The sequence below is a fragment of the Trichosurus vulpecula genome, chromosome 7 (genome assembly GCF_011100635.1).
Source record: "Trichosurus vulpecula isolate mTriVul1 chromosome 7, mTriVul1.pri, whole genome shotgun sequence".
Lineage (NCBI taxonomy): Eukaryota > Metazoa > Chordata > Mammalia > Diprotodontia > Phalangeridae > Trichosurus > Trichosurus vulpecula.
The window spans coordinates 72814936-72832182 of record NC_050579.1 but is presented as its reverse complement, the minus strand read 5'-3'; the positions used below and the strand labels follow the sequence as shown (position 1 = coordinate 72832182).

Genomic DNA, 17247 nt, shown 5'->3' with positions numbered 1-17247 from the left:
CTTTTGGGAATTGTTACAAAGACTATTGCCTCAATTATTTGGCTCTTCTTAAGTCAGTTACAAATGGGAGGGTGGTCTTTTCTGAAGCTAAGATCCAGATGATACTTTTGGACTTCTTCCTTCTGGAATATTTTTCTAACTTATAGTTTTTTTCCCAAGGAAAGCAGGAGAGTGTGTGACATTAGGAACATAGAAGAATTACTGTCTTTCTCTTAAAGAATTCTCTGGATATGTGAAATTCATTATTATACGTTCCTCAACATCCCCTTCCCTGCCTCCTCCAAGCTGTTACCCCTCAGAAAGAGTCTGCTTTTTTCATCAATTAACTCCTCCCTGGGTGCATCTCTTTCCATGCTTGCTTCCATTTTCCCTTAATTCTGTTTTTCTCTCTCCTCACTTTCCTGCTGTTTTCCACCTAGGATGCATCATTGTCTGTCCCATTATGTTATTATGAAGGACTCAGGACATTGTCTTCCCATGGGTAATTTACAAAACAATTGTGTTTTAGTGGGCACTCCCACAGATCCCTTCTCCCAATCTATCATGTGTTTCCTAATGTTGTTTGCTTTTTTGTTTGATTGTTCTGATGTCCTCAGCCCAGCTTCCCCAATCCTTATCTTACCCCTGCCTCCCAGGATCATAATGCAAAATTCTTTTTCCATGTCAAGAGATTATAAACAATACAAGTATTTTGAAAAAATAAATAATAAAGAGGAAACAAAGAAGGCAAATGCTGCCCTAACAAAAAAGTGGTTTATAATATGGAAATAACAGGAATATTGGAGAAAAGTAACTCTGAAATACTTGAAGGTTCCACTATTCAAGGCATGGAAAATTGAGCATCATCTCAAAAATACCCTCAATTTTAGGAAATCAGATTTTTAAAAGATAAAAGAATATATAGTTATGCTTCCACACTCAGAGATTACGTTATACAAATGACTACAGAATAATGGGAGGATCTCAAAAATAAAATTCTGATGAGTCTAATTAAAAACATACATGCTCACCACTACTAGCTTTACCATGAGGTGATGATTTCTTTGGCCACGTTGATGTATAAGTAAAGGAAAAAAGGAAGAGATTGCACAATAATATCTGATTTTTACAGTAGATATAAATAAGACAGAAGAAAGGACAGAGAACTAACATCAGATAAGACAATAATGATATAGATTCACAAGGATAGTATTAAGAAAGCTCATATTAAGAATGAGCTGAGGTTTACCAAAATAAAAAAATACTGAAGACAATCTCAAAAAGGTACTTTTATAGTAGATATATTTAGAGCAAGAGGAACAAAAAGGTACTTTTATAGTAGATATATTTAAAGCAAGAGGAACAAGGAAGAATTAGTCTAAATGCTTGAAGCAGAACTATTCAAACTGATATTTTGCCTTCATCTTCTCCCTCATACTGGAAGAAAGGATTTTAAATTCCAAAGTGATATGATAGTAACTTACAGAAGTTTAAATGAGTCCAAATATCTAGGATCCAAAAGAATTTTAAGGTACTGAAAGAACTTATAGGTGCCATCACTGAAATGCTATGAATATTTCTTCCAGAAGCTTAAACAATGGTAGAAGTCCCCAAAGACTAAGTGGCAAAGTTTCTACTTTTCTAAAAAAAAGGTGGGGGAAGGGTTCATTCCAGAATCTAAAGACTGAAGAGTTTGAAGTTAATTACTGACAAATCCTTAATAACTGCTGGTTTATGAGTACTTAGAAAGGAAAATGGTGATGGTACCAACCCAAACACATTCTTAGAGAATCATGCCTACCTAATCTAATTCCTTCTTTTGGAAATCTAAGATTATCCAGATTGAAGAATGCTGTCAACAGTGTGTCTGGACTTCAACAAAGCATTTGCCAAGACCTCTAGTGATATCCTTGTGGACAGTTGGAGAAATGTAGGCTGGGAGACACTACAGATAGATGGACTGGAGAACTGGCTGAATGGCTGTACCCTAAGACTTGTTGATATCAAAGAAGTAGGAGGTTTCTAGAAGTGTACTAGAAGTCTTTGTCTTTGGATGTTCAATAGTTTTATCAGTTATTTAGATGAAAATAGAAATGGCATGCTTTTCAGATCTGAGGAAGACACAAATGTGTGCAGGATCAGATCAAGTGCCACTTCCTATACTTCTATATTCCTTTCATGATCCTCTCCATCTGTCAATGCTCTCATTTACTCCAAAAATATTTTGTATTTCATTTGTATAGATTATGTATTTATCTACATATAAATTGTTTATTTCCAGTTCAGTTCAACCAGTTTTTAACAAGCATCTATTACAGGCCAGGTGCTAGGCAGGGCACTGGGAATACAAAGACAAAAACAAAACCATCCCAGCCTTCAAGGAGCTTACATTCTATTGAGGAAGAAACAATGTCACTTTCACCCAACTGGCTCCTAGTTATGCCCTCATATATTAAATCAGAGGTGTCAAACACATGGCTATATAAGACCCACAATATTCTTGAGTGTGGTCTAAACCAGATTAAATGTAATTGGGAAATATTTAACAACACTTAAAAATTTATGAAAAAAAGAAATACGTGAACATGTAGTGTTCTAAGTCAATAGGCATCCTGCAAAGAGATGCGTGCATGGTTTAGAACCCCCTATTTCTATTTGAGTTTGATATCACCAGACAAAACCTAAACCCCCTTCATCAGAGGAGCCCTTTGGAAACAACATTAATTTTTAAGGACTTTTTCATAGTGTTCGCAGCCAAATACAGTTAAAAAGAGAACTAGAAAAGATTCGTAGTTTCAGGCATATTTCTAATTTCTGGCTTGTTTTGTATATAGAAATGTCCACTGTACTTGTTTTTTAAGTTCAGAATGTGTTTTAAACTGTGAAAAGAAAGAAAAAGAACTGTTCTGGAGTAGGAACAACGAGATTTACATTCTAGTCTTTACTCAGCTATCAACTACCCTCAACTATCCACTACCAGCCATGAAACCTAGGGAAAGTCACTAACTCTCTCTGGTCTAAGTTTTGTCTAATATGACAAAAAATGAGATGTAGCCATAGGAAAATTAATGCACCATTATATACATTAAAGTATCCAAAACAGACTCTGTCAGAAAACATTGGAAAACAGTGCTCATAGAGTTATGTAATTCTGGAATCGAAGGAGACCTTATAGACCACCTACTTGAAACCCTTAAATTTACAAATGACAACTGAACCCCAGTGAGGTAAAGTGAATTGCCCAAATCACACACCTTATAAGTAGAAGAGATGGGACAATCCGGGACTTCTGGCTTGTTAGATTAGATTAATGATTAAATGGTTGTAAAGGAGATATATGATTAGAACATAAAGGTAGATTTCAGCTCATAAAGAACTTTTTAATGATTAGGGCTGGGCAAAAATGGAATAGGCAGTATTTATAAGTAGGGAGCTTCCACATCACTAAAGGGTTCAAGCAGAAGATGGATAACTCCCTATTATAGATAATTTTAGAGTAGAGAATAAAGGGGATCCCTAAAAGGGACTGAAGAATGGGACAGACAAACTCTAAGATTCTTTCCAACTTTATGAAACCATGAAAATATCCAGGTGTTTCCTACATGTTTGCTTCAAGGACACCCCACTGTTTCCATACTTGTGCAAGCCCCCAACAGTTAGAGAAATGAAAGACAGAATCATAGATTGTTTGAGTTGGAAGGAACTTTAGCAGCTATCTAGTCCAACTTATACCTGACCAAAAATGTTCATTAGTCCTTTCCTTGAAAATTTCCAGTGAAATGGAGATCCCTCTGCCTCCTATAGTCTCCCATTTCACTTTTGGATAGCTCCAAATGTTAGGAAGTCTTTTCTTCCATAAGTACTATATTTGCCTCTTACCATTTCTACACACTGCTTTTCGTTCTGTCTTCTGGGACCAAGCAGAACAAGACCAATCCCTCTTCCATAAAATAGCCTTTTAAATGTTTGAGAACAACTATCACGTACCCCACTGAGTTTCTTCTCTCTAGGCTAAGTATGCCTACTTCCTTCGCCATCTTCATATGGCATGATCATGAACCCTTTGCCATACTGGTTGTACGACATCAATAAAAAAAAATAGTTCACTTAGAATCTGCTCTCCTTTAGGGACTCCTTTCCTCCTTTTCAGTGACAATGTTTTATTTCTGAAATTATAGGGTAATCTACTCAACTGCTGATTAGAAATTATTCCTCACATTCCACTTCATAACTGCATGAAGAGCTATACTTACCATCCATTGATCATGAGACAATGCAAAGGATAAGTAGCCTTCATTAGGTCCACTCATTTCAATCAGCACTGAATGATTCTCTCTCTCAAAGGAGAGAAAGAAACAGTGGTATTCATTCCCTGGTTCACAGTTCACAGGATTCCTAATACAGAACTTTTTTTTCCCACAATCCAATGTGCTGAACTAGAAAAACAGGAAAAAAAAGATTTTAATGATCAGAAAAGCAGGTCACTGACAATGATATAACAGACCTTCAACTGAAATGACAGTTTTCAGAAAAATGAATCTTCCTAACAAAGAATCACCAGATAAGAGAACAAAGATGCATCCAGATTAACTAACCTAAATGAGGAATAATCAGCATGATAGGTTGTGAACTTTTAGCCCACAATTAATTTTAATGAAATCCTTTGAAATTACAACTGAAATTGGCCTGCAATTATGTCAATGTTATAACATTGCCTGTTTAATGTTGCTCAGGAGCAAAGTCTCTAATAAACTCTGATACCTCCTTTGTGCAATTCTAAAGGCATGTTTAAGACCATTTTTTTGTTTTTACCTTAATAAAGCTCATTGTTTTACAGAGATGAACTAAGAAGAAACTCCAGTGGGAATCTATAACTTGTAAGGCCCATAATCATGGAATTCAAATGTAATACAAAAAACGCTGCACCCTGAAATAACTAAAATTAAAAACATTCAGTTAGATGCCTATTTTTTAAATGATGAATGGGGCAGAATGATTATAAAGAAAAAATATTTCATCAGAATGCCTTAAATGTATAAGCTAAGTCTGACAGGGTCTGTTGTCAATGACCTTGTTAATACATATTTTTAAAAAGAAATGACATCAGGTCAGCTGTACTTTAACACTATGCAGATCTAAAATTTGGTTAGTAAGAATACTTCTTCCACCACCACAGATCCAGACCTCTGTATAACTTAGTAACTGGTGCTACCAAGAGGTACTGTGGCAAAAAAAAAATCATTTTTTAATAATTTCCTTGCAAGTGATGTGGGGCTGAGCTCCTCTGAATTTAGCTAGGCTGGTCTTCAGACAACATATTTAGAATCTATAACTAGACTCACACCCAAAACATTTCTAGCCTAGCCCTAGGTCAGCTGCAAATAGAATTTATTCATTAAGAGAAAATTATGGAATCTAAAGAGTACTAGCCTAGGAGTTAAGAAACCTATATGGATTTCTACTATTTTGTTCAGTTTGGAGGACTACATCTTAGGAAGAATATTGGAAATCTGAAGGCTGACCAGAAGAAAGTAAATCAGGATGCTGAGGGGACTATTTGGGGCTTAGCTTGGAGAAAAGAAGACAGAATGAGGACATAATGAGATGTCATCTTCAAATATATGAAGGGTTACACTCCTCGTTGTCAAGGGAAAATTGATTATCTAAACATCTACTGGAGCTATCTGTCAAAAGCAGAGGAGTTAATTTCTTCATTTGCCCTAATGATAATTACATCCTTAAAAAGGTAGTGGCATGAACAAGGGGAAACACTGAATCTGACTCTCACCAACCAAAAAGAACCTTTTGTATGGTAGAAATAATGGGAATTTTGTGGGAAAGTAATCACTCTCTCCTAGAGTTTGGGAAGACATCCAGATATTAAAGAGTTTAGAGGATGAACAGGATACCATGGACCACTATAGAGGTGAAGTCATTGATGCCTTTGACATTTCCTCCAATCATATAATGGCAATATGTACATCAGGAGGTGAGGACAACTAGATGCGGATTCATCCTGCTTGAGGGAATTTCTTGAGCACCCATAAATAGAAAAACAAAAAGGACCCCCAGCCACCAGGACCTGTAGGTTCTCTGCTACGTGTGCTTTCTAAACTTGAGCTAACTTTCCCCCTGAACTCTGTATATACTTGTGGAACGGTATATCATAGGTCTTTTTTTTTTTTTTTGCTGGGGGGGGATGCAGAGGGCCAGCTCTGAGAAAGTCCACTCTGGAATAAGATACAGGCCAGAGGCCTGCTACATGGGCTCTCCATCCCTCTCTCTGCATTCACATGCTGCTCAGGATGAAGGCTCTTCAAGCCTTCTTGGTACACATGTGCTCTCTCCAAAACCCCCAAGGCACACATGTGCTAAATACCACCTGTGGGCTATTAACACAATATTGTTTATGGCAAAAGGGGAACAAAAGCATGAGGAAGTCATGCATTATGCAAATGCCGCCCACGATTCTTCTTGCCTAAAAGGTATATAAGCCCTGTCCCTCAGTTAAATAAATGGAGCTGTTCTTTTTTCTTCCACCTGGCCCGTGTTTTGTGTTTTCTTTACACTCTCTGTGGCATTTGGCCATCTCCGGCCATTTTGGCACCACAGCTGCAGGCAGCAGGGAGGGGACAACGGGTAGGAAGATTGTTTCATACCAACTGTTATGTTCCACCTTTGTATGTACCTCTGTCTAAAATCTACTTAAAGCTAGCTCACCAAATGATTCTCAATTGATAATCTTGGGAGGAAACCACACCAGAAGGATGCCAAAGCCAATGGTGCTAAAGAATTACCCCTAACCTCTCAAGAGTACCCCTAGAAAACTTGATGTAGTCACCCTCTGGGGACCTCATTCATCTGTGACAGTGGGATGCTCAGAGCTTATGTGGGCATAAAAGGATAGGACCACTGCTTGAAATGGATCAGATCATTTTAAATGACAATGTCAGATTAGTAGATCCAGCTTGTTCTCAATCTACTTCTGTTTTTTCTACCAAGAAGGATCTTTGCACTAGAAATGACAGAAATGGCTAAGAGGGAGTTGTATCCAAGATAAGTAAGGCTATAGTAAGAGAATAATATCTTCATGAATTCACATCATCTAGTCCAAAGGAACTGTTGTCCCCAAACAATGAAAGAACTTGGCTGTTTGGTCAGCTTCATTTACTAACTACAGTCACAAGCACAGCAATCATTTTCTTGAGCAAAAACACAAACTACCCTTTCAGAATCTCTCTGAATGGTGTCATTATGTTTTCCAACAGAGTATCTGGAATTTTCTGTACTTTATTTTGTAAGCCCTAAAATTGCCTGATATTTTCTATAAGTCTTTTCAAATTATCCTTACCGTGCTAAAAAAAAAATACCCACTACCGTAAACCAGTATTTCTACTTCATTATCTCCTTCCTTTCTTCACATTGGTCAGTTACATAAACACAATTATGAGATTTTTTTACATTGGGTTTCCCAGAGAATACAATTTACTGAGGTCAAAGACAGAAACAAAAGTTCAATATATACTAAAATATGCTACCCCTCAAAATGCCAAGAATTGAAAATAATATAGGTGCCCATTGATTATGGAAGAGCTGAAGAAACAGTCGTATATAAGTTAACAGAATATCGTGTGATAGGAAATGACAACTATGAAGAATCCAGAGAAACCTAGGGAGAGTTTGTACACTTGTGACCCAGGTTAATGATAGTAGTTACCACCCTTTCCTCCATTTCTCCTCTCAGAAGATTTAATTTGTCATACTGTTACAACAATTAGCATATTTTTAGCCTAGAGGCAACATAGTGTCCCTTCAGGTACATGTGGTTTCAACTTCTGCTGCTTTGTGGAGTTTATATTAAATGAAAAGTTAGAAATACAATCACAAGTACTCAGAGAAGCTAGTTAGAAAAATCTTAACATTTTAGGAAGTGATTTGGCTCTTTGCTTTAAGTTTATTTTATTTCATAAAACAGCCTTAACTAACCCCTGGCTTTTTTATACTTGAGGCAAAAATTTGAGTTACCAAAAACATTTGGATAAAGAACAAAGATAGTCAGCAGAGGTGTGCTGGAGCCTGCTCAAAACCACTGAGAGCCAAATGTTGAATTTTCAGTGTGAGCATTGACACCTGGGAAATCAACAAATGCTACAAATCAGGGCATGGTTCATTGTTTTATGGATGTCTAGTCTTTTAAAAATGATGGAGAAGAGACTGATAATGCAGAGTCAATTTAAAAGTGTGTCATGTGCCCTTTTTTGTGGAGAGCTAATTTTTAGATGTTTACCAGTACACTATATTATGTTTCATTGTCTGTTAATACACAAGCTTAGGGAGAGGAAACTAAGGAAAAAGCAAATCTTTTTCAACATTCTCTCAGTCCTTGAAAAGGTGGATACAACTGGTTGCTTCAGCCTGAGTCTTCTGCTCTAAGATACCTGTAGGGCCAATGGTTCATTCTCTTTCTCCTTTCCCAGGTTACTCCTGTGTCACTGATTCTTCTGTCTTCATTCTTGAATCCCTCTCCTGTCTCTAGCTCTCCGACTTTCTCTGCCATCAGTTCTCTTCACATTTCTCTCAGTGGCTTAACTGGAACTGTTCTCTCCTGGCTCACCACTTGAATCCTAGAATCTGAACTGATTTGCTGTTTTATACAAGCCCCACAGAGAGTGAGTCTCCTCTATCTTCCCAATTTGACAGTCTTCCTTTTGCGGCATCACCTCACTTCATACAAAAGCCTTTACTCCTTCTAAATCACTGAAGGAATTTTTTTCCATCTAATCAAAATGCTTCAGATTGATTAATTCAATAGAGGTTCCCAGGCCTTTTTCTCACCTAGTTCACACCTTTGTTCATTCAGTAGAGAAACACAGGATCTCTATAATTCCTGAAGTAGAGGTATGGAATACTTTTATACACTAATGCACAATGAATATGGAGGACCAGAAGAACAATATACACAATGACTATAACAATGTAAAAGAAAAAATTACTCTAAGGAAGCCTAACTCTGGATAACTAAAAAACCAGTAATGGTCCCAGAGAACAGAATATAAAACATACTGCCCTTCTTTCTCCAGTGTGGAGGAAGTCTGTGAGGGCTGATCATTACACATATTCTCAGATAAGATCACTATAGGTTATTTGCTTTACTTTTTTCTTTGTTATAAGGAAAGAATCAGTTCTGGGAGATGAGAAGGGGCACAAGGGGCATAGCCTGGAATGACAATGATTAAAAACAAAAGGCATTAAAAACCTTTTTAAAGTGATGCTACTTACCGATTTTTTTAGATTGGTGATGGGACTTGATGTTGGTGAAGGCACTGTTGTAGTTTGGGATATTGTAAAAGGATGTGCATTTGATGAGTAAAGAATAAGGCCAGGAATCTTTACCCAGTAGATTTTGTACTTCTCAACAACAGTAGCTCTGAAATATCATATTCATAATCAGAATATACTAAAGACAAAAAAAGGAATATACTAAAGACTAGTTATGCCTTAGTGATCAAATAACAATTTTAAAAAGCACCCAGCAGAATAGACAAAGCATAGACAGGCACACATAGTATGCAGTTGCTAATATTGCTAGGAATGATGGAAGACAAATCTTAGAGCTCCCTAAAACTGTCTCCCCCCACCAGATGAATGACTACCTTCTCTCTTGTTTTTATATCTTCTTCCTTGCTATCTTTCTTCTCCTATCCATGCTCAGTGCTTAAACTTTTGGCAATTGGGGCCAAAATCCACTGGGAATTGTCCCAATCACTGGCACCTTGAGATCTGAGCTATTCCCTTTATACTAAGTGTATCATTCTTTCATGGAATATACACTACAAACAAATACAAGTAGGAAATTAGCTACCTGAAAGCAGCTGTCAGTCCTGCCTTGGGTCACATGCCCTTTCACACCTTCCCAAAATACAGGTGAGTGATATTATAGATTGTGAGTTGTAGGATAGGGGGAACTGAGAGATTTAGTTTGTAGCTTTTTGGCTATTCATTGCCTTCTATAAAGGGGATGAGGAGAGGGTAGACCACAGGTGATTCAGGTGATTGATTTTATACAAAGGAGAAGCTAGGTGGATCAGTGAGTACAGCACCAGCCCTGGAGTCAGGAGGACCTGAGTTCCAATCCGGCCTCACACACTTGACACATGTAATAGCTGTGTGACCTTGGGCAAGTCGCTTAACCCCAATTGCCCTGCCTTCCCCCAAAAAAATTTTTTATACAAATTATATGACTCTGTGTAATAAAATATTAATGTGCCACAGGAAATGACTAAATAAATATTTTCAAAGAAAATATGGGAAGACTTGTACGAACTAATGCAGTGAAAGGAGCAGAATGAGAACAATTTATATAATGGCAACATTAAAAAGAAAAAGAACTCTGAAAAGCCTGAGGACCCCAATGAATACAATAAGCAATTATGGTTCTTGAGAACCGGTGATGAAGCCTGCTACCTCCCTCTTGACAGAGAGTTGATGGACTCAAGATGCAGAAGGAGATACATTTTTGGATACAACTAATGTGAGAAGTTGTTTTGCTTGACTATGTATATTTCTATGATTGCGGGGTTTTTTTCATTGTCCAATAGGGAGGGGAAGAGATTAGAGGGTGGAAGAAAGGAAAAAAGAAAGTGAGGAAGGAAAGAAAGAAGAAAGGGAGAGAGGAAGGACAGAAAGTAACAGCAATAAGCAGGACAACTTTCAAAGGTACAGGGTGAAAGTTTAAGAGAAAAGCAAGCTGTACATCCTAGAGATCTGCAGTTTTGTGTACAATCCTCTTATTCCATTCTACTATGTATATGGAAATACCCCTTTTATTTAGTGTTTCTTAAGAATAATTTAAAAAAAAAACAAGTTATATGATACTGCAAAAGAATCTGTTCCATACACCACATTTTAGGAAAGCTATTTGACACCTTGGAAAGTATCCAGAGAAGGGCAAACAGGATGATAAAAAGTTTCAAGATCAAGTCACATGAGAAATATTTGAAGGAATTGATATGTTTCATGGTGGTAGAGAAGGTTGAAGAATAATAATAGCCATCCTCAAGTATATGGAGGGCTGTCATATAGAAGGGGAACTAGACTTATTCTGCTTCATCCCTGACAGAAGAAGCAGGATCAAGGTGAAAGCTGCAATAAAGTAAAACTTTGGGTTATATAAGGAAAATTTTCCTAATAAAGGCTGTCCAAAAAGGGAAAGGGCTGCCTTAGGAGGTAATAGGTTGCCTCTCACTTTAGTCCTTCAAGCAAAAGCTGATTACCATCTGTATGGGATATTGTTCAGGGGATTCTCCATCAGGAACAGATAGAACCAGAAAGCCTCTGATGTCCCTTTCACATATTAGGTTCTATGACAAATTAGTGGTTAATTTGTGGTATTTTAAATTAATATAGACAATAATAATGTGTCTGTTTAGGTTTTTTTAGTCCCTAGACTATATGGATTGGGTTATCAGATGATAAATTTCATTGGTATAAGAATACAGCTAGATCCTAATTAGTGAGAATAATGAATCCCATGGAGTGATTTGCACCGATTGTTTCCATTAGGCTGGAACCAATTACCATATTTTACTTAATTATAACTTCCAATATGTGTGACAATGTCATTACTTGTACTAATTGGGACCTAACCATAGTCCAATAATAGGGTTTCAAGGTCAAGAGAACTGCTAATGCACTAGAGTTCTGTTATCAATACTAATGTTCTGCAAAGAGTGCATATGAAGGACCTTATCAAAAGTCATCAATTCTTTTACTTACAGAAACTGTACAGAGTGATTAGCAGTGTTTGGTGCATTCCAATAGACCTGTATTTGGGTTTTTTTGGATGAACTTGTATGACTGACAGCTGAACCCTAGAAAATAAGACAATGAACTAATGACTCAGGAGGACTGAGAGAACTGTTACATTTCACATTGTATGAAGGCACAACACAAACATTCTCATGAGCCCAAAATTTAGAACAAGGGGCCCAGCACTTAGGAAACAGCTGTTGATCGATTGAAAGCAGATTCATAGCTACACTTTGAGAACATACTACTAGCTACAGAAATGCGATAATTAGGGAAAGTAGAACCCACAAGATGTAATGCTACATAAATCTTCATGCTTTATCATGATTCAAGAATATTTTCTAAAAAGCAAATGTTTTTTAAATAAATTAATTTTATATAATAAAATAAAATAATTTAAATAGAATAATTTTCACATTAAAGAACTGTAAAGAGCAAATATTAGCAAGGACTGGAGATGGGAAAATGTCTCAATAAAAAAAGTAATTAGGTGAAAAAGAAGAATATTTTCTACAGTTTTGTTGATTAGTGAAAAATGGGGAGGAGGGGCCTGAGGAGAGAAACAACCTAAGATTTGGTCAGGTCTATATGTCTGAGTCCTGACACATCCATCCAGTCCTGAACGTGACTGCAAACTTAAATTAAATAGCTGGACTTTATTCTTGCTTTACCTTGTGACTTTCAATATTCAAGTGTTCTAAGAATTGTTGAAAAATACAATGGCACCCTTTGAAAATACAAGAACACCTCCTTGGGAGGCAGCATGGTACTGTGAAAATTGCACTGTCTCTGGAGACAGAGGACCTGGTTGAAATACCACCTCTAATGCTTAATACTTGTGTGACCTTGGACAAAATACTCAACCTCCCTGAGACTCAGTTTTCTCATTTGTAACATGAGGGGGTTGGACTAGAAGACTTCTAAGGTTCCTTCTAGCTCTAAATCTATGACCCTAAGATTCTTTCCTGATTCCTTCAGTGTCTATGCTCTCCTCCCTCCCCACTTTGCCTTTATTTTATTTGTGTATATGAGGGGAGGGGGTAGGCGGAGGGGCATGTGTGTATGTACTTACACACACACATACATATAAAATTAGTTGTTTCCCACAAGTAAAGATAAGCACATTAAGGGCCAAAGCTATTTCATTTTTTTGTGTGCATATCCCCAGTGTTTATCACAATGCCCGGCTCTTGGGTGTTTAATAAATGCTTGTCGAATGAATGAATACTTAACAGAGAAATCTTCCCATTCTTTTCCTACAAAATAAATAAAGGTGCATTCTACCCTTAATAGACACCATTAGCATGGCATATGCTCATCTGGAACATTGAATAAGAAACTAATCCTCCTTGCCTCACACACAGGTAGCATACCAACTTTTATAGGATAAGAGTATCATAGATTCAGAGCTGGAAAAGATTTTAGAGGGCATGTAGTCCAAACCCTCAATTGACAGATAAGGACACTAAGGGTCAGAGAATTTAAGTTACTTGCCTAAGATCACACAACTAGAGTAAGAATTTCAACCCAGGTCTTCCTAACCCCAAGTCTAGCACTCTACCCACTAGACCAGGGGTAGGGAGCCTGCAGCCTTGAGGCCACATGTGGCCTTCTGAGTCCTTGGGTGTGGTCTTTTGACTGAGTCCAAGTTTTACAGAATAAGTCCTTTTATTAAGAGGATTTGTTCTGTGAAGTTTGGATTCAGTCAAAGGGCTGCACTTGAGGACCTAAAGGGCCACACATGGCCTTAAGGCCACAGGTGCCCCACCCCTGCACTAGACCATGATGCTTCAATGAAATTTAAACTAAACCCCAATGGAATTAGTATCATATTCCCCCAAGCTACCATTGAATTGCTGTAAGGGCTTGGGTGAGTAAGTGTACATTTGGGGAACAGATAGAACTGTGGAAATGGTCTGATTCCAAGATGGCTGGCATGATACTACAAATTAGAAAAGGCTAATCATCTTACAACATGACACAAGCATACATTGGCTTCAGGACACATCTGTTCTTGCAGCAACCACCACCAACAAACATAAATAGGGAGGACAAAGGCAACCAATGAATGACTATTTCTTATACCCATTCATACCTCTTTGTGATCACAAGTTAGAAGCTGGGACACCTCCTTGTCAATCAAAGTGAAGGAGCCAATGGGACTGCCATCCAAATCCTCAGCATTGCGAGCTTCTATGAGGAATCCTTTAAACCGTGGCCCAGACAGAGTAACTAAGTGACACATAGACAACAAAGTGAAGACAATTAGAAGACCCCCAGTACAGTGAAAGAATGTTGGATTTGGAGTCAGAGGGATTACAGGCTGCTACTCACGACCTATGTGACATTGGGTCATAACCTTTCTGAGTCTCTGTTTCCTTAGCTGTAAAGTGAGATGGTTGGTCTAAATGACCTCTGCGGTCTCTTCTGGCTCTAAATCTATGATCCTATAAACTTTGAAAATGACAATGTTTTAGAAGAAGGTTTTTATCCAGTCCCAATAATAATCAATTTTAGAACTTCCACAAAATCTCTGATCTGAAAGGGACCTCAGTGGTTATCTAGTCCAATAAGGAATCCCTCCTGCCCCCACAACATACCCAACAAATATTCAAGAACCTTTTACCAAGGTACCCTTTGGAGAGCAGAGCTAGTAGTGGTACCATTGAGTCAAAAGAGTACACCCAGTTTAAAAACTTTGGGGACATATATCATTACACATTGCTTTCCATAATGGCTGGACCAATTCACAACTCCACCAACAGTGCCTTAGCGCAGCTGTTTTCCCACACCCTCTCTAGCATTTGTCATTTTCTTTTTTGTGCAAACTTTGCCTATCTGGTGGGTATGAAATGGAACCTCAGAGTTCTTTTAATTTGCATTTTTCTAATTATTAGTGATTTAAAGCATTTTCACATGGCTATTAGCTTGAATATCTCTCTCAGAAAAATACCTGTTCATATCATTTGACCGTTTATCAACTGGAGAACGGCTCTCATAAATTTGAATCTGTTTTCTGCATATCTTAAAAATGAGACCTTTATCAGAGAAACTTGCTGTAAATATGTTTCCCCATTTATCTACTTCTCTTCTCATTTTAGCCAACCTGGGTTTGTGTGTGCAAAAATGTTTTAACTTTAATCAAAACTGTGCATTTTACTTCCTGTAATCCTCATTAGCCCTCATTTGATCATGAACTCTTCCTTATCCATAATTTCTTCCTTGCTCCTCCAATTTGTTTGTATTATTCCTTTATGTCTAAGCCATATACTCATTTGAAGTTTATCTTGAAATAGTGTCAGATGTTGGTCTATATCTAATTTCTACTGGGTTGCTTTAAAATTTCCTTAATAGCCTTCATTGAATAGTGAGTTCTTAATCCAATACCTGGGATTTGAGGGTTTATCAAATACTAGATTACTGTGATAATTTGCTTCTGTACATTCAGTACCTAAATTCTTTCACTAATCAATTTCTCCATTTCTTAACCAAATACCAAATTGTTTTGATGAATATTGCTTTGGAGTATAGTTTGAGATTTGGTACTGCTAGGTTCCCTTCTTTCCTATTTTCTTTTTCATGCTTTCCCTTGAGATTTTTTACCTTTTGTTCCTCCAGATGAATCTTGTGATTAATTTTTCTCCCTCTATTATTATTTTCCTCCCTCTTTTGGTAGTTTGAATGGAATGACACTGAATAAATTAATTAATTTAGATAGTAATGTTACTTTTATTATATTGGGTTGGTCTACCCATAAACAATATCAATTATTTAGCTCTGACTTTTTTGTGGAAAGAATATTTTGTGATTGTATTCATTAAGTTCCTGTGTGTGTTTCAGTAAGTACTTTATATATTCTGTAGTTTTTTTAAATGGATCTTTCTATCTGTTCCTGATGGTTTTTTTTTTTGCTACTATACAGAAATACCAATGATTTATGTATTTATTTTATACCTGCAATTTGCCAAAGTTATTGTTTCAATTAAAGATGTTAATGTTTGAATTAAATTGTTAAATTAAATTTAATATATAAATATGTATAAATATAATAAATTTAAGTTAAATTAAAATGTTAATATTAAAGGTGATTCTCTAGGGTTCTCTAAGAAAATCATCACATCTGCAGAGTGATCATTTTGTTTCCTTTTTGCCCATGTTTATTCCCTCAATTTTTTATTTTCTTGTCATTATAGTTAACATTTTTACCTCTACATAAAATAGTAATAATAATGGACATCATTGCTTCATCTTTGATCTTATTGAGCCTCATTTACCCCTATTATAAATGATGCTAGCTTTTAGTTTTAAGTAGCTACTACATATCATAGGAAAGATCCATTTATTTCTATGCTTTCTAATATTTTTAATAGGAATAGATGATACAAGCTTTTCCTTAATCTATTGATATAACAGTATTTATTTTTTTCGTTTTGTTATTAGCATGGTCAATTAGGCTTATGGTTTTCCCAATATTGAACTAACCCTAAATTCCAGCCTTCAACCAATATTCCAATATCACCCAATATTGAACCAACCCTAAATATAAGTCCAGTCTGGTCATAGTATGTAGTCTTTGTAGTATGTTGCTATAGTCTTGTTGCTGATACTTTACCTAAAAATTTTGCATCAACATTCACTAACTATATTGGTCTATAGTTTTCTTTCTCTATATTTACTATCCTTGCTTTAGCTATCAAGGTCATAATAGAAGGATAAAATGGATAGAGAGATAGATGGCGGAAAGAGAGTAAGAAAGACAAACACAGATATAGATATATAGGCATACACACATATAGTGTCCTATATTGGGGATCACATTATTGAAAATGATATAAAAGTCTAGAGTAGTTAAAAGATTTGGAGACTATGAATGTATATGTGGACATGTCTATCCCTGGTTAAAAATAAAAGATTAATGAAAGAACAAAAGTGTAGCAAATCAAAACACAAACAGGGTATCTCAGCACAGTACCTGTGATAGTATCTCCTGGAATGAATTTGGTCTGATTCAATGTGATTTTGTGAATAGGATCTGACTGTGGAGTATAGCCATGGCCAGGAACCATTGTGTGACAGGCCTCTGATACTTTTCCATTTGCATAATTAGCCACAGGACTAATCAGCTGTAGAAGCACCCAAATACCAAGAGTAAACTCAGGAACTGTCATCTTAAATAGGAAACAAAGAAAGAAATTGCATTTTTAAATCTAGTAGGTTAGGTTTTGATAGAAATAACTTAGTTCAATATTGCAAAACAGTCTTTATGACATTACTCCCAATATACCATGTTCTCACCTTCTTGCATCTAATTAGAAAGTGAATTGATTTTGCCATAATCAAAGTATATTTCCAACCTATTTCCCTTGCCCCTTCCTCAATGATTTTGGAGAGCTTAAAATAAGAAATATTTATTTCAGGTCAACTTTGGTGCATCTCTTTAAAACAGCCAAACTTTCTAAA

At 36.6% G+C, this 17247-nt stretch overlaps 1 protein-coding gene across 1 annotated transcript in view; it reads right to left on the bottom strand.

Annotated features, from left to right (window-relative positions):
* Window positions 1-16955, bottom strand: part of FRRS1 (ferric chelate reductase 1) — a 54522-nt gene extending 37567 nt beyond the window's left edge. The window contains exons 1-5 of the mRNA XM_036765909.1: window positions 16760-16955; window positions 13883-14019; window positions 11755-11849; window positions 9259-9406; window positions 4233-4415 (exon numbers count right to left, since the gene is read on the bottom strand). Coding sequence (XP_036621804.1) covers window positions 4233-4415; window positions 9259-9406; window positions 11755-11849; window positions 13883-14019; window positions 16760-16955 — 759 coding nt within the window. The remainder of the gene's footprint in view (window positions 1-4232; window positions 4416-9258; window positions 9407-11754; window positions 11850-13882; window positions 14020-16759) is intronic.
* Window positions 16956-17247: the final 292 nt, after the last annotated feature.